The following is a 24,129-nucleotide window of genomic DNA, read 5'->3' on the forward strand; positions in this document are numbered from 1 at the left end:
CAAACATATTGCTGAGTCCACTCTTTTTTCATCTTTGAAAATATATTACATACAGTATACCAACAAACAGCATTTAGTGGATTCTGCCTGAAGGATACACTAAAATATGTATTGGGGACTTGGGGCGCAGTCTTCCAAGGACTCTATGAGTCAGTGAAGTCTACAATGCAGGACGTATCTATTAATATCTAGTAACACGTGTATCATGAAAATCATACTTCATTTGCATTTTCAGTATACAGACTACAGACATGTAAAACACAGAAATGTCATGTTTTATAGTTTCATGAAAATAAAGCAAATGCTTTATTTTCATGAAACTATAAAACATGTTTAATGAGGATTTTAAAGAGTATTCAATGTAAACTTAAAAAAAAAATCTCTAAATTTAAAATATTTTCATAGATTCTCACCCTCTTCCAGTCAAATCTTAGTAGGCACCTTTGGCAACAGTAACAGTTTTGAACATCTGGACAATTTTTCTCCCTTATTCTTTGCAAAAGTACTCAAGCGCTTTCAAATTGCTTGGGGACGATGACTCAACAACAATTTTCAAGCTTCAAATGTTGGATTGGATGGATTGTATTGGTGTCTGACGTAACTTTGGCTGAGATCAGCTTTGTTCATTTTTGTTTACTTCAACTTTCTCTTTGCCACTCTGCCATGAAGTTATTATATGCGGCGTCTCTCCAATCTCTGCAATGGAACCCTGCAGCTACTTCACACAGGTGGCCTCACTCATTAATGCTCTGCTCACAGACACAACTTCTGTGGCATAAAATTTAAAGTTATTACTTTTTTTAAGTTGATCTTCCTGTAACTTGTAAATTTTCTTGTATGTATGCATCACATGACTGGTATTTTTTAACAACCTTGTGTGGAGTTTGTCTCCATCCTGTAGTTGTTGCCAGGAAATAAAATGGATCAGTTGTTGGACCTTTCAGATACTGATGCTTTTCACCATAGCCCCTGTCACACATACACTGCAAACCTGAAATTATCTACACATAACCCTGAGGACTTGTACGTGAGAACGAACTGACCGAAGCAGTTGGACTGGATATCTTAGAAATCTAACCCTGTCCGCTCCATACAAAGTCCTTGTAATGTCCAACTGAGCCCATGTGTGGATAGAGCACGTAAGTGTGCAGAGAATTCACCGTGAGCAAGTGAGCATGTGGGTGACGTTCCGATGATGCGACTCATGGAAAACTGGGAGAAAATAAACATCCACGAGTAAAGAAGAAGGGTCATTTAAACAAAGACGGCAATGAAAATGTCTAGCTGAAGAGGTGACGAGATTCGGTAACTCTGTGGGTAAGAGCCAATTCAAGGAACGGCAAGTGACTCTTTTGTTTACGACCAAATTACGAACTGGTTACAGGCTGCCGTGTAGTCTGTGGCATGTCCTGTCTCTTGTATGCACTGCCAAGGTGCCACTCCATGCCGACACCGGAGTATCTGCACGGATCTGCCGCAGACAGTTCCCTGTTGTGTGCAACATGTGTGAAAGGGAAACTCCGGACAATGTCCTGACTTGCTCCTGCAGACTTTGTGCGGAGTTGATGTGAGAAAATGTCTCATGATGAATCACCAGTGATATCTTTTCAATTATTAGGCCCATTTAAAGGCAGCCAGCTGTGGCACTCATGATTAAGGTGTGTCATTACTTTGAATACTTTAAATTGAGTAATAAATATTTTTTGTGAGAGTACGTAGTGGAAGACAGCAAACTGAGCTCTGAGTTTCAAAACTTGTACCCACATTGTAGGTGCACTGGTTAAGTAACAGTTTTTAATATGCTGAAAACTTGTGAGAACAGATAAATTGCACAGACAGGTATAGTATGCAGAATGTGAGGATCTGCAGTTTTGTAGCAGGACGTGCTACAGTGAATTTATTCTAACAAATTTCAAAGTTTCTCAAGAATTGTAAATGCTATGTCGTCTACACGTTGTAGCTTTTTTCATCTGACTTCAAATAACACATTTTGGCTTTAATGTGACTTAACATAGACCCCAGTAGGCCAAGAGGACTGCACTCTACAGGTCCTTAGTGCCCAATGTGTATGCTGCTCTTTCTGCCTGGCTAAACCTTAACACACTCTGCTCTCCAGACTGGATGTCAACTCTGAATCCTAATTCCCTTAATCGTCCTCAGGTGACAAATACCTCTGGAGTAATTTGCCATATTAAAGCCATGGCTCAGGGGTCTTGACTTGTTAGTCACAATCCCTTCAGCAACACCTCAGTGCCCTTCATTGCACAAGTCAAAACTCCTGAGTGGAGAAACTCTACCACTGTATAATTGCCCTGCTAACTCACATGCCATTCTCAATATGTGGTACTACAGTAGCATGGCCGAATACAGTACACTGCTGAGAGGATGGTTATGCTATAACCACCCTTTTCAAACACACGTGCACAAACTCCGGCACTCATGAAATGATTTATATGCAGCTCACATCTCCTCAATACAGTATGGAAATTTTGTTATGATTTGGAATGCGCTGATGACCAGGAGGGTTGCGGTTTCCTGATGCTGCTGTTTTGATATTTTTTGAGAACAAGAATAACTTTGTTAGAAAGTAGGCAATTAATGCAGTAACCCTTCTCCTGCCCCAGGAAGCCTGTTCCCTTTGAAGTTCCCAGATCCACTGAACATACAGGATATTTACTACAGATTTGCTGTGTTTTGGATGGACCGCGTTGAATGAAAACACATCTCAAAGAGTCTCTGCCGCATACCTGCATTTTTTGGACAACCTTGAAACTCAACTGGAATGTTTTGCTTTCCCAGATCCCGAGCTGGAACTGCCTACAGTGATTGGCACGGGGTCCAAAGCCACGCCAGAGGGCAGAGGTTGGACAGACAGAGCATAAAGAGAGAAGTGGAAGGCGGGTGAGCAGATAGATACAGGCCTGATGAAGCAGTGTTATATCAGAGAGGTGTTCAGCCACACACTGGCAGAGTAATTATGTTAACATTTAAAATAATCTGTTGAACACTCCCTCCCAGAAATCAGCCCCCCTCTCATGTAGTAATTCTATCCTGAGAGTGCAAGAAGGTTCATCTTTTCTAAATGGTTACATTATTAGAGAGGTAGATGATATACTTGGCAGTCTACTAACTTCATAAAATTGCCTCAACCTCTACTACAGTAGCAAGCCAGCAGCGTATGGTAGCACACAATCAACTGAAACACAAGATGGACTTAGGCCGAAATCCAATAAGAGATGTTGGGTAGACACCGACTCAGACACAGTAATCAGCTTCAGACTGGGACAACACTGGTTAAGGATGGTGTGTTTGGGGTGGGCTAGAGAAAGAGCATCTGAGGTGCTTGTCAGGTCAACAATCTGTCTTTTACTTGAAGCCATTGTCAGGGATGTTATTTTTATCACCAGTGTTTCCCTAATGTCTTTAGTTTTACAAAACACAACGTTCTTATGTGAATTTTACATTACATCGATTAGTTGACAGATGGCCAGGAGAAGAAACACAGAAGCTCAATGATGTTAAGTGTGTATGGAGTACAGTAGGTGTGCTCTATGTGTATGCTGTCAGTGAGAAAGGCCAAGTTAAAAAGGGAATCAAAAATAACTACAGCCAATCAAAGAACACGTTGAGCTTTGAGAGCTTGCCAAGGCTTTTGACGCTGTAACTGGTTAAGGGTGTGGTGACATGCGATAACACACTGTGTTCCCATTCCCTCGCTATTAACACATGACCCTGCCTGCCTTGTATTAAAGATACAAGACACTTTCTCTTTCACTCAAAAATAGCTGTTAATGACTCAGTAAATCAGAGAATGGCAGCAGAGTAATACGCTGACCAGAGCGTTTGTGTGTGTGTGTGGTATGTACACAATCAGATAAGCCCCGCTCAATCAGATAGTTTTAACAGAGCTGGAAAATAGGTTGATCATATCTGAGGACATTATCTAAGGAGCCAGCTGTAGAATTAGTGTGTCTGTGAACAGCACTGCTGGCTGTCTGCTTTCCAAATGATCTATCTCCAAAGGGCTATATCAGCACCCTGTGGTAATCTCAATATGGAGCATTTGGCTGTGTACCACAGTACCAAAGTGGCCATAACTCTTCAAAATAATCACAGGATAAGCAACTTCATGTCACCGATTATCTAAGTTCCCTTGATGCTGAATCTGGCACGGAAATAAAGTTGCTCTTTATAAAGTGCGGCCTAGGGAACAAACATTTAATGCCTGGAAAGCAAATATTTTTGGCTGAAATAATTAATACAAGGGCATACAGTACTGGTAAAATAATTCAGAGTCTTTTAATGGTCACTTAAAGGGATACTTTGCAATTTTTCGGCCAGCTATATACTATAACTGTCAATAGTATGTGTAAATGAACTACACTGAACTAAACTTCCCTCCCTCTTACCAGCCCCCAGATATCTCTGCATCATTCGGCAGATTTTAGCTGGCTTTAAGGCTGTTACTCTCACTACAGATTGCTGTACGGACACAAACAAGCAGATCGAGACAGAGAGTGGCCCCTCTCACTCAAACTCAGACCAAACCTGGGGCAATCTGTAAAACTAGACGATGTTGATCAAATATAAACAAAGATTTTGTTACTGTATTGCCTTTTTCTCGCCCTAAAATCTATTCAGAAACATATTTTAGTGCACTGTTTGGCTGTAATATGAGAATCTGTGAACAAGAAGCGGGTGCCATACTGTTCTCTGTATTGTACAAACGGGGGCTGAAAAAACTGAGATCAAACGGTAAAACTAAGTAGTGCTAATCAAATATAAACCAAGATTCTGTGACTGCGTTGCCTATTTCTCGCCTCAAATGTTTCCAGAAACTTCTTTTAACCCCTTAATTGTCATTCGATAATGTTGGTAACAAGTCCGCCACCATATTGTTTCCTGTGGAAAAATGGCCAAGCTCACATTACGTCAGCCACCAGCGGGAGCGTTTATTGGTCTGGTGCGGCGTAGTGCATTCTGGTAGTTGTAGATTTTCTACCTATTGAGCCAAAGCCAACACCAGTGCCACAGCCCTGTTTCTCTGTTTTCTCTGGTCATATAGCACCAGTTTTAACTGCACAGACAGCCAAGTTTTAAAACAAGACCATCTTTCCAACAGTGAAATACTATTTTAAATTCTAAGTGCCTCCAAAGTAGTGATTCCCATCTGGTCCAGTTACGGGGTCCAGATTTCCCTTTGGTCATTCTTTCAAGGACAAGGTACTTCAATGTATTCAGCATCATACTTTGGCCATGTCCTTGACCTAGTTTGCCGTCTTTGTCTTGTAGCTGTCCGTTAGTCACTCACTCTACAACAGGGAATGGTACTTCAAAGTAAAAGCTCTGTGTCGGAAATTCACTGTACTTCAAAATATAGTTTTTCAGAATGGACCCGGTGCCCACATTTGGACCAGGACCCACCAGTTGGGAACCACTGCTCTAAAGTACACTGTATAGTTTAGTATGGGTTAGTCTCTATATACAGACTCTACATTCAGTGATTGTAGAGTCTGTAGGCAAACCCCGGAAATCTTGCCTCCGGAAGAAGAGCGGAAGAGCCCTGGTTTCCGGTTGTAGGCTGTTTGTAGTCCGCGTGATATTGACCAATCATGTTTGAGCTGGCTGCAGTTGTTGCCAGGTTAAACGGTCCATGTGGTGAACTAAGGAGGCAGAACATAATTGGCGTCACTGCAAACTCTGAATCCATCGCAATGGTTCAGCATATTTACTTATATATAAACGGAAGTCAGAAATGGAAATTCGCCTCCTCCGCCCAAATCAAACCGGAAAGCTAAAAAATCGGGGGTCTGCCGGGGGTATCGCTGTCTGCCGGATGTCAGACGCCGAATACAGCCGATGGGTTCCAAGAATGAGTATGGGTTAACTTACAAAACATAAATGACAGTAATGGGAATCAATTCATGCAGGACTTTTACTTGTGGTGAGAAATATGTTTACATTTAGCTTTTGCTCTATTTCAGTATATCCCTACTTGCGTAAGTGAAGAATCTGAATACTTCTTCCACCACAGCTTACCAACATGGAATCAGAGTGATCCTGGCAATCATGCAGCACTATCACTGCTTATTGCACTTCATGTTTTCATTGGATACAAGATTTTTTTAAAAAAAGAAAAAGACATACTGCATAAAATATCTGTACCATAAAAGCTCAATTCTTTTTATATAGGATCATGTCCAGTTGGCTGGCTCTGAAGTTCCCTGCTGCCACACTCCTGGCGCTTAGTGAGAAATCAGTTCACCACACATGAATGAAACGCAGCACTGTATCCTAAACCAAACATCAGACTGTGAAAAGGGCTGAAGTTTTGCCACTTCAAATTTCAAGAGTTGCTTTTATTGGCATTTGATCTGAGGACTGAAGCAGAGTAGCATAATTGTGTACACACACACATATACACCAAATCTCCCACTCCAACACCCCCTTCTATTGGTCAGCGCTTTGAAGACAAGATTGCGCCTGACCCAAAACAACCTCTCTAGGACGAGTACAAATAAAAAGCAAAATAAGATAGAAGCCCAAAATGTTCTGGGGAAGCTACAGCAATGTTTGATTAGCTGTGAAGGGAAGGAGAAGCAGAGAGCCGGTGGAGTGTAAAGGCACAAAAATGCAGCTCACCACACCTTTTAAAAACAAATATTTATATCAATTAATAGTACAGGCCAAGGAGCCGCAGTTTGTATCTGGATCATATCAGCTCCACTTTACAAAAATACTGTAACTAGGGATAGACTCAGAGAGAAAACACAGAGGTGAGGACAGCAAATTCATTAAAGGGGAAGGCTAATGCATACCCTTCACAGCATACAGGTAAAATGCTCATCACGCTGAGATTCTCATTCAAGCTTCTGCCAATGTACTGCAGACTGTAAAAGTTTATCACACACGCCTTGCTCCAGACTGCAGACATCCTCAGCAGACTGAGGTTCGTCTGTTGTCTTTAAGAGCTAACCCAAAACTACTGCTTGCTATGAAATTGACATCCTCTGTTGCTAGTAGTGACACCCTGCTAAACAAACATATCGAGTGGTTTGGATGCACCTCTAGGTATGTTTCCCACACAGCTATCTATTGCTCTTCTCCCTGTTACAGCTTGCAGACTCAGACTGGGTGATACTTAAGCTGCCACCAACCCACATGTGACACTATTGCTGCAGGGCTCATGGTCTGGAGTCATATAGATAGTTGTACATTCATCTTTAGTGTCTGCCAGGAAAAATGCATTCAAATCTTGAAAATCCTAAGACTACAAGACTTTTATTAGTAATTTATTAAAAGATTTAAAAGACTAGGGTAAATACATAATGATAATGCACACTGAGTCGCCCGATTTCTTGTGTTCAATACACAGTATGACAGCTGATAAGGCCACACAGAAGAAATATGACATAATTCGTCATAAATAAGTCTCTTACTGTGCTTACAGGATAACTTTCAAGCAAACCTAGCATAGTTGAACCAAAGCCTAAACCTCGCTCAAAATGCATTTTGCCTCCAAAACAGATTTGGAACCAATGTTTATTCTCATAAAATAACTTTTCCTCAGTGTGCAGGAGGAAAGCACATACCACGAAACCTTCAAGGCATTTGAAGCTGCTTTCAAGCATCGCTCTGACAAAAATCTGACAAAAGACAAAGAAAAAAAGAGAACCATGTCAGCAGAAGTGCCAAAGCCTCTATCGGCCTGTTGTGAGAGTCTGGACAGTATATTTTTCATAAACTGAGGCTCCTGAGCTAAAGTGCATGTACACTTAAGGGCCCATGCCACCCCGAGTATCTAAACACACACATCCAAAAGAGTTGCTGGTGGCTGACTTCTGCAAGTCAATCTATAAAGTGCAAGTAAATCACAGACGCAATATTGTAGCCTCTTTATCCACAGAGATTAAACCATATGAGACCTCTGCATCACGCTAGACTTGTTCTAGCTCTAAAACCCCTGTCTCAGCAGCTTGTGAATGTGCCGGCCGGCTTCTCTGCCAAAGGAAATTTGCAAAATAATTGTTTAATCCCTCCAAACAGCCTGCTTGTATGATAAGCAGCTGGGTGGCATGTGAAGCTGCAGATTGTGAAGAAAATCAAGAGGATCTGTTGCCTTAAATCAGGCAGATTAGAAGGAGCCTATACACTGAGTGACTTTAACATGTAATATTAACTATTACCAATACCACACCAATGTATAGATACATGTTTTGGGGGAATCTTCAGAATGTACAATGATGAAAATGGACTGACAGATCCCTTACATTACATCACATTTCACTTACTTTATGATCATTTCAGATATTGTTTAGAATACAAACACAAAATAACAGCATCCCAAATACACAACATTTATGGTAAAACCCTTTAGAAAGGTCTCGCCAACTAACATGACTAAGATGAGACAGTATGACAAAGGTGAAGACAGAGAGAAATATCTGTTCTCTCCATCAAGCCTTTCAGTCTCTTGCTGCTGTCACATGAGTGGGCTAGCTTTTGCTTCAGGGAGACCACTGACAGTGCGTGTGTACTGAACCACGTGTGCTTTGGACAGAAGCACAGAATAGTTAGATACATTAAACATCAAGAAAAGCCTTTTTCTCTATTAAAATAAAAGTGGTCATATCTATGTACACATTTAAATATTCATTGACATGGCTATGGACGTAGTTAAAAGTAAACATGACTTTTTCCAGTGGATCAATTAACACACTATGATGTTTGCGGTGCGCTTTCGGCAAAGTGCTCTTCACTGTGAGGTGCCAAACCCACTGGCTCACCTGTGCCAGGTATCTCCGGTACGCGGTGCAGCGGGCCGACCTGCCGCAGCTGGAAAGCGGTCCTCACTTCATGACAGCTGTACGCGTCCACGTCGATCACAGTCACCGCAAATACGACCACTGACAAAATCCAGAAGGCTCCGCAAGAGTTTACGCGTGGGCATATTCCTCGGGACATTGCCGCATCTCACACCAGGTATCCTTGTGGATAGCCTACTGTAGCCTGACTGCAAACTGTGTGACAGGGTTGAAAATAGACGGCACTCAAGTACAATGAAGCGACGATGAGTTTGAACATCTGACTAACGTTTCCGTCTGATTTTCACATTATTGGTTGGGATGAGTGTGAGCGGCTCACAGCGGAGGTTTGGGGTCTTCTCTTGGACAGAGGAAGGGTGGTGTGGGCTAAAGCCAGTCTGTCCCGCGCTCAACACTTTGCAGTGGTCGGCTGTCTGCATGCCTGTTTCCTGAGCCTTGCGCACACTCCCCTCCCTTTCTGTTTACTTCAGCTAAGTGCCCCAACTAAAACTCACTACAATATCCCTATAGGGACTTGCAGAGTCAGTATCCTTAGGGCATTTTAAATCCCTACACACAATTTCCTATATTATTAATGTTGAATTGAACTTTTGGCTGCGACTTTTTTCTGTCCTTTTGTAGCATCTGTGTTACAATTAAATAATATAAAAAAGTCATTTTGATTATGCCATTTCAATTCAATGATCCTACTTTTGATCTACAAATTAAATACATCAAAATCTCACCTTTCCCCTGAATGTTTTTGTTTGTTTCTTTCTGTAAGCCAAAAATCATTTTAATTTTAAACTTAAGGTCACACGAGCAGTCACTGCGACAAGTAATCTGCCGTATTAGTAATGTAGACAGGGCACTAAGTCTCTATCTGGTTCTCCCTCTTCTTCATCAAAACTTAGGATAATGAGTAAAACAATTATAGACCAATTTACTTAAATATTACTTAAATATGAGGGATGGGAAGGGTAGGGTTTACAGAGTAAAATACGACACAGTTTTCAGAGTATGGTGATTACTGAGTTGAAACTAACAGGGAGAATCCTGTGCTTCAAGATGCTGAAGCTGTGTAGCAGTACTTGTTATTTAATCCACATCGCTGCCATCTACTGGTGAATATGTTAAGTGGAAAACATGATTTTTTTTTTTCCCAGACTGATCTGCCTGTCACAGTATTGCGCTCCTTGCAGCCTTTGATGTCAAGTCTGTTTATGGCGTATCATCTTAAGAGGTCTTGGAGAGTGAGCCTATAATAATAACAATAAAAAACATGAAACCGTCATGATTATTACTATTCTATTTTTTTAGATTAGGGGTTCAATCTATTTGTTAACCTGGCGCATCATTCTAAAAAAATGTAATGTAATTTAAGTGTTATAACAGTGATTTTGAAAGTTTACTTTTCTAAATGTAACCTTATGTTGTAATATTCCTTTTGCATAAATTCTGTTAAATACTGCCATCTCCTGGACAGACGTGATACTACATGAGTACTCAGTAGCCAACTGTATTACAATAAAGCTTCACAGTGAACATTTTGACGTCGAAGTAGGAAAAGCACAGGTGTATTTAACAACAATAATGATGGCTGTGTTCCACTTAGAGGAGGTCCTGGTTTTGTGCATGCTGGCTCACTGGAAGAGCTTAATGGAACTGATCCATCTTTAATGGTATAAATTGTGTGTTTTCTGCTACAAGCCAAAATGTCTGCCATGAAAAAGGTCTTTAATTTTGCAAACTTTTTTTGAATAAATTTGATACATAAATAAGGCATTAAGTTGGAATTAAGTTCCAGTTAAAAGTTCCAGTGTGATATATTGACAGAAATGGAATATAATTGCATATAATCAATCACCTGAAAATAAGAACTGTTGTATTTTCATTACCTTAGAATGAGCCGTAGGTAGATAGATAGATAGATAGATAGATATTGGATATATCTACATATATCCTTGGTTTATATCTACATATGGAGTGGTTCCTTGTCCACAGAGATTGCCATGTTGCACTGCCATGTTTCTACAGTAAGGCCGTTCGCGTTTTCGTGTCAGCCAATGTAGTTTGCAGCCCTCCGCAAACTGCTTTATTCAGTGTTTTTACCTGTTTAAATGAACCAATCCGTTCTGCAGATAATCCGGCTCATGGTATAAACTTCCTGAATGTCTGGATCTTAACTTATCGGCAAAATTGGGCACACATTAGCAGGTGCCGACAAGAAACACTGATTTGTAACGTGAAACTGCTCTATTTGTTTTTACCAGTTTTAATCACCTGGTTTGTTTGTTTTGTGGGGAAAGGATCTCCTGGTAAAAACCTCCTAAACAGTGAGCATTGACGGAAATCTAACCGGAAGAAGTTTCCACTGGTTAGAATCTGCAATCCTCACCTGTGAATGCCATTAAATCTCCCTAAATCTTACACACTGGATCTTTAAGTTATTATCTAGTGGGATGGGGTCAAATTTATTGCCTGTTGTAGATGGTTTGCAGGCCTGCTACAGCAGAGATTTCCCATTCCTTATGAATCACAGGCATGATTTTCATTTCAGCTTTAGGGGGCCAGCACTACTGGGAACTGCTTGGACAAAGCACCACCCATACATCGGCCTCCATAACTCACAAACAGCTGCTGCTACAACATGCACTTTGAATCACATAGATGTTTCCAGTAAAGACTTAAAGTCCTTTATTCAGCAGTGTGTGTAACAGCTTCTGTAAGTACTACAGACATGCTCTGCCTGCACCTATCGGCAAGTAGTTTCTATGTGCGATTCTAAAGCATGCCAGTAGGATGCCCTTCAGTTCAGTTTAGTCTGAATGTTTGCCGGATTACAGGTGTGCTTCTGATATACACAAGTGTTTCTTTTACTGCACAGGTAAAACATTGCCATGTGACAATGTGACAGAAGATCTAGCCTGTGTAGAGGAGGCCAAAGCATTCAGTCAAGATGTCTGTGTTGGTAACATATCCTCCCTGGGTAGTTTGGAGGGACCAGCAGCACTGGCTCATCCTGCTTGTTTTATGTAGCGTCATCGAAAACAGCTGAGACTAAGGCTATTTGGCCAGGTCTATGCCAGAGCATCTTCACTCAACAGCTGGTGAGCAAGTGGAAGACCTAAGGGGCAGTTCATTAAATGACTCTGAGGCAAACAGGTCTACCTCCTGGTGTATCTTTCCAAGATAATGTACACTACCTCCAGGCTCAACCTCCACTTACCTCAGGAAGGCCCATGCTCTCAGGTTTTCCCCAATTCCTGGAAGGCAAATATGTTCATAATCAGAGTCAACACCTCAACATGTTTAATGTGAACGATCAACAAATCAAGTAAATGATCAAGATCCTGGTAGTCTCAGCAGGAATTGTAGATTGTAACTGCACTTCATAAGCAGGTTTAGCCATTTTTATGAGCAACTTTGACCATTGGTGTACTGATAACCCCTTCCAGTGTACAATTTATCAACCAGTATTAAGTACACATATTTTATGTTAGATATAAACTAGATTTCTACTTTTCTTGCCTGAGCAAACCCAAAGACATCTGGGAGATGCAATATGATACAGCTGCTGGATAAGAGATCACACTTCTGCTCTCGCCTCCACAACTGGTAAATGATCTGCCATCTCACCACAGTACCGATGTGAAGGCAGCATACAGGGTCACTCAGAAGGGGCTGTAGCTGGCTAACTTGATTTGAGGAACATGGACATTTACTTGTCTTAGAAACCCAAACTATCTGCACATAGTGGCTGATATTGCTGTCAGATTAAACAGTTATGCTGCGCATCGTTCTAGCAGTACTAGACAGATGAAGATTTATGCAACCTCCAAAAACAGGAGCTCCAACCAGCCAATGTGACTACTGTCAGAGATAACTATTACAAACAACAATGCCCAAAAATAGACATAGACAACTTGTGCAAGAGTACAAGATGAGGACAAATAAACAAGACAAATGGGCACCTGGCTCTACTCTGGGGCCACCTAATTCACCTTGTGTGACTTTGTTGGCACAGTATAAAGTCTAAATACAAGGGCCTGTTGGAAATCTAAGCATTTTTCCTATGTGGTCATCGGGAAGAATGAAACAGACACATTTTCCGGTGTCCTGCTAAGGTAGTTACCCACGGATAGGAAGTGTGCCCCTGGCAGTGGGAGTGTGCATGTGTAGGTGGGCCTAAATGACCAGGCTTCGATTTCACCTAGGTAACTCATAGACAGCTACATCTGGATTGTTTATCATTGTATTATTGTTGTTTTATCAACAAGGTTTTACAGAGAACACGTCTTACTTGTCAAAATTAATGTTTTTATTCTTCTGTACATTAAGAGGTCTTAGTGAGCCCATAATAATGATTAAATAAAAAAAAAATAAACTCTTTTTTTTTTTTTTTTTTTTTTAAGATTTGGTGTTGAATCTGACCTGGCACATTATTATAAAAAATATAATGCATTTTTAAGTGTTTTAGCATTGATTTTGAAAGTTTACATTTCCAAATGTGACCTTATGTTTTAAATTTCCTTTTGCTTTTTATGTTAAATACTGCCCTCTCCTGGACAAACGTGGTACTACATCAGTTGTCAGTTGCCAACTGTATTATAATAAAGATTCATAGTTGATATGTCACAGTAGGACAAACACAGGTGTATCTAACAACAATAATGATGGCTGTATTCCACTTAAAGAAAGTCCTGGTTTTGTCCCTGTCTCACTGGAAGAGTTTACTGGAATGCTTAGTGGAATTATGCAATCATTAATGCTTTCAGTGTCACCTGTGTTTCCTGTTTCCTTAAAGTTCTAGTGTGTAGGATTTAACAGGGATATAATGGTAGAAATGGAATACAATTTCTTTCATGTATAATCAATCACCTGAAAATAAGAATTGTTATGTTTTCATCACCTTAGAATGAGCCATACTTAGTTAGATAGTTGGAGGTTTTATTCTTCTTTACATGTAATCAGACTTCATATCATTCATGAATCACTGCACTGATTTGAGAATGTCTACAGAAAAATCATGATGATGATGTTTTTCCTCATTTTCTCATGATAATTTGATGATGCAGTCGATAACTTGGTCATCCCATGTTAATGCTGAGAAGCCAGACCCTCCTACCCTCTAACCTTTTGTAAGGATTTGTTCATTCACATATGTGGTCGAAACTGTAAACTCAAGATCACTGTAATTAGTTTACACATTGCTGGCCTCAATTACATCTACTTTGCGCGAAATGCACATTACACTTAATGCAGCTTTGTAAACAAACCTTTGATCCTATACTCCTTGTTTTCATGTCAAATGATTGCTTACGTTTGGAAATTGTTATAAATTATTGTGCATTCACCGTCCCTGCATTTATATGGCGCTTTTCATAACATAAAGTGACTAAGTTACCTGTCCTACCAGGCTGGACATGCAGTCTGCCAAAATATATAATCCTCTCCATAATACCCTACTTTCAAGGGTTTTATTATACTATGCCTAATAACCTTAATTAATATAGAGAGGTTAATACTTTCCTTGCAAAAGTTAAAGGGGGATACACTTTCTTTCAGACTGCAATTTCAACCTGAATATCCCCTTTCTGTAATGCAGTCTCTACACTACCATCAAGTGTTGTATTTTGCATATAACGTCCAGATCATAACTAATAACCTTGGTGAATATGAAGAGCAAAAGTGATAGGGGGATACAGATTCTTTCAGACTGCATTGTATTAATATCTGCATCCTGTCAATGCTATAATGCCATAGGAGCTGGGAAAGAAAAAGGAGAAGATTATATCATGGTATAAAGTGCAAGATACTTGTGCTTGCACAGGAAAGTTTTTTCGTTTATATTTTTAATGCCTGTCCAACAAGGTTATGTTGTATATAACACAGGCCAGTGTAAAGCTAAAGAGCCAAGAAGAGGAGCTAATGACAGTTAAGCTAGCTAGTAAACTAGCCTGACACCCAGAGGTGATGACAGTTAGCTTACCTTAGATAAACTCCTTGGAGCAAAGGTAAGAAGATTTAATGTGTCCATGCTAGCTAACAGGACCAAACTTTTTCAGATAAAACAGTCGACTAAGGACATTTGGGAAAGTCCTGACATGTGTTAGCTAGTTAAACACAAAGAGAAGCCACTAACACTTGAGCCCAACTTCTCAACATCATATAGCTATATTAGCTAGCTAACGGCTAGCTAACGGCTAGTTGGTTCCAACAGTAACAGCTGCAGGTGTAACCAATTAACCGTATGCTGCATTCAAGTACTCCTTGAATGGTCTAATTTCCAGAGTTTTTGACTCGTGTAAGAATACTAAGTTTATTGTTCTCAACCGAGTATGTACTTTCGTTTTTTCATCTTTTGCATATATAACTTCAGCTCGGCAACTCTTCCCGACTTGAGGAGGCATTTAGGTGAATTTTCCCAGTTGAGAATGTGGGGAACTATTTTTTCCGATTATTCCGACATCACTAAAATGCATCTGAAATGAAGGAAAGTGAGGATGGTACACGTGACTCCCCTGCAAACAGCGTCTGGTGCACAGCAAGGTTAGTGTCCAGGTAAAAGGAAAAAGAACTTAAACTGCTAGTAAAATAGTAAAATATAAGTCTATGGTACGTATTTCTGCCTTGTAGGACGGGGGCACCATCTCAACTTGTTTGGGGCCACTTTTGCACAATGTCAGGAGCCCAGGGGCCAGTCGCAGCAGCACCCCATATATGTACTCAGGGGCGTTTCTAGGATTTTTTTAACATTAGAGACTAGCTAGGACCTCTGTTGGGTGTGGGGGATCCGCCACTGACACTTTTTTTTAATAAACAAGCTCTATTTTAATGTATTTTATGCACTCTGGCACCTTATGTATAGTGGTAGTACAACAACAATTTCCAGTGTGAATCAATTTATTTTTATTGTGTTTGAGAAAATGGTTGGGGGGGCCACCCAGCACCCTATTGGGAGCCAGATTCAGCCTGCAGACTGTAAGTCGAGTCATCACTGTTGTGAGGTATGTGCTCTGTATTACCAAAGTGTAGCCTATGGACTTGATAGTTTACAATGTCAGGGTGTGTAAATGAAGGTAGTGCATTGGGGTCTGTAATCCAACCATGGGCAGCCAAACCATACTGTATGGATTATGTTGTTTCATGATTAGTTTGTCCATAGATCACTGTAGCAGGCACAGGTAACACAGCGAGATCCCCACAAGATGGTGCCCCTGTCAAAAAACTTTAACAGCATGTTACCATCTTCACATCCTCTAAATGGTTCAGCGCATATGCAGTACTGGAAATGGGAATTCAGATACATATATCTCTACAAAAAACATAAGTGTCTCGACAAAAATGTTAAAATTACAAAATTCAGGGCATATTAATGTCAGTGCTTCTGTATTAGATTGAACCAGACAAACATGTACAACAACAGGAATTCCCATCATTATGTTATTAAATACAGCTGTGCTTTGTCCACGGTAAAAAATTATGCTTTACTGTATCTTGCGACAAGGACCTGTTTGTCAGGAGTTGGACTATTTTAGGGGAAATAAAAACTTAAACATTTCGTTATTAACAGTAAGACCTTACTTTCTATAGAGAGACTTACAGGCTCCAGTGGACACTCCTGATGCTGCTGCTTCTGGTAAGTGCAATCTATGCCATGTAGATACCATGTGACGGCAGAGAAAGGAGATATTTTAAAACGATTTATGTCTGAAATAGATGCACTTAAAGTGTTGGTGTACTCTGTCAGCAGATGGCGCCAGTAACCCTTGTTTTCAGAACCCTCACTCTGACACCCTCGATGCTCATTTATGCAGGCTAAGATTTCTGTAGTGGTTCCATTAACATAATTCAAAATATGGTCAATAGGAGGAGACAAGAACAACATGTCTGAACCTGTCTGAGGTGACAGGAAGTTACCATTTTCTCTCCAGCCTGTATAAACCTTATTTCAAAGCTGGACCTTACTCACCTTACCTAGTTAGTGGCTGGCAGGCCATCAGTCACGACAACACCTTCTCAGTTGTCACATAAAACATGACATTTATTCAGCATCAAGAGGAATGATATCTATCAGTATTTATGCCATAATCACAAACCTGTCTGCATCCTCATGCTGACCTTCTTTTAACTTTACCATCATACGATCATGAACATGACTTTGGTACTTCTAATGCTAATTAAGCCCATCCAATCCTTTGACTAAGGCTACGGAAGGATGAAGTGGCTGCAGCAGTCATGGCAGGGGATCTTTCATTCTGTGTACTCATGCTGCGTCTAAGTCAAGGAGTTAGTAGACAATCTCTGGGGGCTTTAGCCCATCAGTTCTGGCCCTCTAAACTGGGTATTTAAGGGGCTTACAGGGGGTTAAACCCCCAAGATTGGAGCCGGCAACTGCCTGTTTGAGAGATTACGCTATTCAGTCTCCCATTTTCACCTCTCTGTCTTGGTGAAACAGCAGGAAGTGTGGAGGGTGGTCGTTAAAGACGTGCCTTAGCTTGACATCTCTGGAGGGAGGATGTGGTGATAAATGAGTTTGGAGAAGCTTGATTAAGTAGAACATTACCACACGCTGTGCAGCTGAATTCCAAGGAACTTGTGGACAAGATTTTGGTCTTAAATAAAATCTTTTAAAGTAACGGAGCACCTTGCATTCAGAAAATCCTAACTGGGGTATGCTGTGCACAAGGGGTGCACACATTTACGGTACGTGCATGCATACTTGAAACATGGAGTGGTCAAATGTCTGCACAGCGCTGGTCCGAGCGGGAACCTTATGCTCCATTTCTCTCGGGTGGAGATGTGAAGAGTGGAAGTAAGCCGCGTTGCATCTTTAATGAGAGTCTGACATCTTCAGTGCCACTGTCTCACTATCTGTCCTGCCAGTGCCTTTTTCCTCCTCACCTGCATGGCACTCTCAGCAAGGACAGAAAACAGAGAACACCTCTGAGCTTCACAGACGCTTTCAAGAACGTGAATGCCACCCCACTCACACTCCTTCAAAGCAGATACCACTTACAGTAGCACCATGTGTAGGTGCCAATCCCTGACAGCGAGAAATCACACTTACTAACACCTTGTAAAGCAGAGTCCTTGCTCTCTTTATAATGACTCTGTTTCCTCAGCGTTTAATTGATTGGTATAATGGTTTTCATAGACTCTTCATTAGCCTGTTACAGCAGTGGATCGATACGACATCATTACATGCATGATTGAACCAAGTGCCGGGCACCCGCTCCAGGGCACATTGGTTTGTATTTGTAAACAGTCGTGAATGTCACAACGGCCCTTTATGTACAGGAACTGGCAAGGTTATGTTACTTTGCCAATAACTTAAAAGACTGATTGTCTAAGTGTGTGTTATTGGCTTGTTAGGAAATGATTAAGGGAGATACAGTATTATTGTGATCAGCCCCCAGTCAAAATGAGCTATGAAACAAATAATATATAATAATGAGACGACCACATTGGAGCTAAACTGCCATGGGCCAGTACCAAACATGTGTTGCCTTGTGCTCTGGGCCTTAAACAGTCACTAGATGAAAGGTTTGATTCGGAGTTCAGGTACAGAGTGCTGCAGGGATGAGGTTTTTTGTGGGCTGACCCCGACATTCTTGTCGCAATGGTTCCCTCAACAAACCACTGCAAAAAATAACCAGTGTCAACATTTATGATAATTACACATTTGGCTCACCAAGATAATGCAGTAGCTAGAAGTACAAAGTGTTAGGTTAGTAACGAAAAACATTACAGTTGCATGACTTCAACGTCGCCACCACAATGAAGCTGTAAAGCCGTGTTCAGTGTGATGATGTTCTGTAGTCTCATTTGGCCAGTTGTAAGCAACCCCTTTTAAGAAACGTCAAAGCTTCAACAAGGAAGAGTGCATTATTTACTGACGTATTTCATGCCGTAGAACAAAAGGTGAACATCTCTTACACTTGTGTTAACCACACACCTTATTTCAGGCATTTCACCAACAACCAATTCATAAAAACCCACTGACTTTGAGGTGAGGGAACCGGAAGTGCAAATATGCTAACTTATTTTTGTGTTTAAGAACTCATTCCTGCAGCACTTTATTACACATACATATTCACAAGCACCTATTGGCCTATTGATGCCCATATAATCACACCAGATGTCTTAAAGGGGCAGAAGGTTCCTAAAAATACAGCACATCCTCACTCTGACCTCGTCACATATCGACCTTTTGTCATGGACTTTTAGGTACCCTGGGTGCGTTTTGGGACGCTGTGTCAAGTTCTGCCTGTTACATGCATTGTCTTCTTTCAAAATACACTTCCGTTTTCACAGGAAATTTACGATTTACATACTGTCTCTTTCAAAATGAACGCACTAAGTCAGTACAGTATCACAAATTGACGTTTTTTTTTTTCCTCTAACAACTAACACACGTGGTTAGGTTTAGGAACAAAGAACAGGATTTGGCTGTATCATCTTAGGGGACGCGAGCGCTGCTCTCCCAGGTGAAGGTCGGTGTTTTTGGATCCATCCATCCATTGGATCCCCTCCTGTGTGCCCTACTCAGACTTTTGCCACCTTAACTTTAGTTTCCAATCCCATCACTTTCCTCCTGACGCCACTGAGTGCCTTTAAATTATACCGAAGACTGACCATGTATCATGCCGACGGCTTTTTTCTTTAGTGTCTGACTATCGGAAGTCACTGCCCAAGCAGATATCGACAACTTTGGAGTGAGACCGGGTTGAAAAATAATGTCTGTACAATGTATAAATGTATACAGAAGTGATCCCTCTCAGTTATCATGACCCACAAGAAGTGTGTGACGATGTATTAACCTGCAGAGACTTTGCCCTCTGCCTGTATTATCTTAGTTTCTGCATTTGGGACATTTATGGGTGTGTACCCACACAATGCTCAGGTGAGGTAGCAACCAGGTGCCAGACCGTAAGCAGCATGCATCCCAGAGAGATATTGCCTAAAGAAATGCAAATATAGCGAGACTAAATGGCAAACGAGTGAAACTGGGGTTGACTTTTACTTTACCTTTACCAACGCTAACCGACAGTCCTGCATAGTATACCTTTAAACTGAGTCGTGTTATCCTGCAATCTGTATAATCAGCTTTATATACAGTACAATACCAATTTCATTGTCAAACTCCAGCTACAAATGGATTTGAATACAGTAAAACATGCTTCTAATTATGTATTCAGGCAGTTTGGATGCCTCTCTTTGTATGCAAGTCTTTATGTGTCAGTAAAGTGTGGGTGAACTGAAAAGTTCCAGGCATTGCATCTTATTTCACCCCCTACTCTGTCCCTGCGGGAGCATCCTCCACTGTTCACAAAACAAAGTACTGTTGTGCACATAGGTGGAAAAATTTGTTTAACCCATTCACCCCTGAGATTTCCTCACTGTCTGTGTTCATTGAACTCTGATGGGATCTAAATACCTCCTTTGAGATTTCACACATGGGCCGCGCACTGAGGTCAGACCGGGGCCCTTGTGTATATGTGCATGTGCATGGGTGCGTGTGCTGAGCTGGTCTGGATAGAGTGACTTGCTTTGTGCGTGGCCATTCGACCAGATCCCTCACAATAGGCAGAAAAAAGGGGGTGACTACCTTTTGACAGAGCATTTTATCTCAGTGAGATCATAGCAGTTGTCTATTTATGGCATGTGGCATGCTGTGATGAGAGGGGTGCTGGAGCTGGGCTGCAGAGAAATACTGTCTGACTTCACCCTGTTTTACCTTTCCTATCCTCACTCCAAAAACAGCCGCCTCTTTTGATAATCATGTGCGATCCAGCACAGCGGTTCATCTCCAGCCCTGCTGAACTCACCAGTGCATTGTTGCTCTTTTTGGCTCCCCCTCCCCTTGCTTTATTTTTAACAACCCCCATTATCCCCTTCCCTCCTCTAAACTGACCAACACATGTTTGTGAAAACTGTTTTTGGTGCTTTCCGACCTCCTGCTCCAGCACCCTTTTTCCACCCCCCTGCAAAGTGCGAGACAGACCCAGGGATAGAGGGAGGGGGAAAGTGAGGGGGTGAAGGGCGGGGGGTTAAGAGAAATGGTGGGAAGGGTTGATGAAAACAACAGATCCCTGCTCCCTAATCCTTTTGTGTCGACGGTGTTAATCCATCCGAGCACCCCCCCCCCCCCCCCCCAACTCCCCACCGGCACTGCTGCACACCCTCCCTCAGCCCCTGCTTCTGCACCATAAACCAGGCGCTCCCACCACATAAACAACTGACAGCACTACTGAAACCAATACTCATCCCCCAGACAGTCAAGCAGAAGCACACGGCAGCCGCAGTAGCCCCCCTGACAAACACAACGCAACTCAGGCTCAACTCTGTCCCTGCTTTCATCCTGCTCATCTTTGTGGCCACTGGGAACAAGTCTCTACTCTGGATCTCTGGCTTTGTTTGTCTATGCAAACATATTTTAATCTTGCATCAGCATGTCAATGTGTGTGTATTGGAAGTCGCAAAGTATTGTTTTCCCTTTTTTGTGCATTTTGCTTTCATGCATTTGTGTTCTCCTGCTTTGTTTTGGCTACTGTACATGTAATGAATGCACTTGAGAGCAACACGGTGTATTCACTGCAAGTGTTTTTGTGTCGTGGTCTTGTTTACGAGCTGTAAGAGAGAGGGGAGGGAGGTGTGGGGTGTCGGGGAGGAGGAGGGGGGGAGCGCAGTGGTTGCCGGGGGAAGAGGAGGTTGTGTCTAATGAGGTCACACCCTGGCAACCCAGTGACTCCTCCCACTCAGCCCTCCCCTCCCCACTTCCCCTATCCTTCCACTTGGCCCCCTCTGAGTGTGCCCACCCACTCAACCCCCCACCCCCCCTTCACCCTCTGACAGGGAGAGCTCTCCGTGGTGCTGAAAGCAGAAAAACACATCCAGGCTCCAGTTACAGTGCAGCTGCGGAGGGAAGGCAGGCGAGATACATGAGACAAAAACAAAGAACGACTAACTGGAGAAAGAGACTCGGGTATGAGTGCTTATGAAGATGAGTTAAAAAGCACACAGCAGGAGAAGTGTAGGGAAGAGGAAGGAGAGAGGGAGAGAGAGAGAGGATGACGCTCCAGTAGAAGGTGGCTACAGTAGGCAGTGGGCGTGTTCTTGTTGTTGTGATCTATAGTTGGGAAGCCCGGTGTCATCTGCTTAAGCACAGACCAACTGTACAGACCTGTGCGGACGAGCGGGGCAGAAGAAACCGGCAGGGAATGCCATCCCTGGACACGCACACCACACTGCTTTACCTCACTGGCACTGTGGATTCTTTGCACCTGTGCGACACTCTGAGACATTTTGTGCATTTGGACATATCAAAGCAGAAGGAGAGACAATCTGGGAAAGAAGAAGCATTAGAGAGACTGAGCGCCTGGTCTGCAACTGCAAAGGGGAGTTTGATGTGAGAGCGTTTGAGAGTGTGTGTTTGTGTCATGCTTGCGGTTGCGGGTGCGGTCTGTTGCTACGCTGCGTCTCCCTTCTTCTGTCTCTAGCATGTGCAGATGTGTGGAGCAGTGAAGCTGGCACCTGGCTAGGAGTTTGGCACTATCTGGACTGGAGGGGTCGCATCTCCCTTTTCTGCCCAGGGGGAGGGAGTGTTGGGCCGGGCACCCAATGGCCCAGCTCCCCTCTAGCACCAGCCTTATCCTGGGTCACAGGGACTCCTTCTAGCAAGTCAATCAGTTGGAACGTACAATGGATGGAAGTCTATGTGGATTTAAGTGGATTAGTGCATGGGTGCTCCAGCATAGGTCAGAGTTCACTAGTGTGCACTGGACTCATCAGGGGAAGACAGAAGACACGTTGGTCCACAAACCAGCAGGGACACAGCCCCATTGTAAGTATACATCATGCAGTTGCTTGCACACAACGATGACACACAAACCCACATATGCGTCCAAATACTCGTCCTATACTCATCACAATAATGCAAAGTGATTGTTTCTCCATTCACATCCATGTAAAAATCTCGAAAGTGGAAAAATGCCAAGTGTTGCACCTGTGTGTGCCTCGGATTACAGGTTAACCTTCACGCAGTCCACTGATGTATATATGTGTGTGTGTGTGTGTGTGTGTGTGTGCACGAGCGCCCATGCGTGTTGTCACCAGACAACTGGCCTTGCAATCTTTTTGACATTGTGTCTCTAGAATATCCATGCTGCCCTTCTCCTGTGACATGGTTGCCTGGAAACAGAAACGGTGTGCCAGTTTCATTTACTTTTAACGCAAAGTGCACCTCTGTGTTCCAACTGTTGCAATCCATGTCAGCTGGGGCAAAGGGAGCGAGAGGAAATGAGATAGAGAAGAAAAAAACGTATAAAGTGAAGGGGAAAGAGTGAGAACGAGAGGAGAGGAGGGAAAAAAAGCTGTGTTGAGAAAAATGGGTTGCTCAATTGACAGGTTTTTTTTATAGAGATTAGCAAACAAGAATAGCATTTTACATTGATGAGTTATGGGAGGACAATCCAATGTGAAAGGCCGGGTTGGTAAAAACAGTGTGATAAACAAGCTGATTCCAGTGCAGAGTGCTGCTGCAGGCTTACAGGGATTAGGCAGGCAGGCTTAATTCAGCTCAAACACTGTTTGAACTGTGCCTTCCCATTGCTGCACCCTCAACACATCAAACTGGTGCACCTCGTTTTCTGTTCAGAAACCACAATGTATTTTCTTTGTACAGCTCCAGATCTCTGGCTGCGCCTGTGCATCAGCGATAAGACCTGATAATCAGGGGGAAAAAATCTCCGCAGCACTTGACACCAGGATTCAGTGCCCTAGTTTGAACTCTGCTCCAAGATGGTGAATCCATCTGTCCCGTTGGCTCTTATCACTCCTCTACTCGTGCCTGTACAAACCTACACTAAGGAGAGCTGAGAATTAGTCGCAGGGAGTGGAAGATAAACCCACTGACCTAGGCACCATGCTGGACTTATTGATAGGCAGACACAAGTTAGAGGGATGCTGAGGATGGCCAGACAATGGCCAGTCTCTCAGTTGGCCTTGCAATCTCCATCTGGCAAGCCCCCCTCCACCCCCCCCACTCGTTGCCCTTGCCTCCCTACGCACAAACATACATACAGTTATCAGAAGCCCCCTCCCCCTCTCCACGCACACTCACACTCAGTGCTTCTCTCACACGTAAACAAGCATGAGTCTTAGGCTGATCTGAAAACACTGACCTACATAAAAGCGTGCACTGTCTTCTTCCCATCCACCGCTGGACTCTCCAAAATTCACATCCGGCTGTTGCACAATGCATATACTATGTTGCATGCAGTTGCACAGGTTTTCAAGCAAATGCGTGCACGCTGAATCT

General features: G+C 42.4%; 2 protein-coding genes across 7 annotated transcripts in view; one reads left to right on the top strand and one right to left on the bottom strand.

The window, feature by feature from the left end:
• Nucleotides 1-15,000, bottom strand: part of gpc5c (glypican 5c) — a 143,520-nt gene extending 128,520 nt beyond the window's left edge. For 2 of the 3 annotated variants that reach the window (XM_049598027.1, XM_049598026.1), the window contains exon 1: nt 8,787-9,261. In XM_049598027.1, coding sequence (XP_049453984.1) covers nt 8,787-8,964 — 178 coding nt within the window. In that variant the 5' untranslated portion in view covers nt 8,965-9,261. Of the gene's footprint in view, nt 1-8,786; nt 9,262-12,033; nt 12,071-14,796 lie in introns of those variants that run through there. The other variant, XM_049598028.1, reaches the window with a different exon arrangement.
• Nucleotides 15,001-15,304: 304 nt separating this feature from the next.
• Nucleotides 15,305-24,129, top strand: part of nyap2b (neuronal tyrosine-phosphorylated phosphoinositide-3-kinase adaptor 2b) — a 28,029-nt gene continuing 19,204 nt past the window's right edge. For 2 of the 4 annotated variants that reach the window (XM_049598017.1, XM_049598020.1), the window contains exon 1: nt 21,697-22,653. The gene's annotated coding sequence lies outside the window, so the exon portion shown is untranslated. Of the gene's footprint in view, nt 15,357-16,400; nt 16,447-21,696; nt 22,654-24,129 lie in introns of those variants that run through there. The other 2 variants (XM_049598018.1, XM_049598019.1) reach the window with 2 other exon arrangements.

This window comes from Epinephelus fuscoguttatus, linkage group LG15 (assembly GCF_011397635.1).
Source record: "Epinephelus fuscoguttatus linkage group LG15, E.fuscoguttatus.final_Chr_v1".
Classification (NCBI taxonomy): domain Eukaryota; kingdom Metazoa; phylum Chordata; class Actinopteri; order Perciformes; family Serranidae; genus Epinephelus; species Epinephelus fuscoguttatus.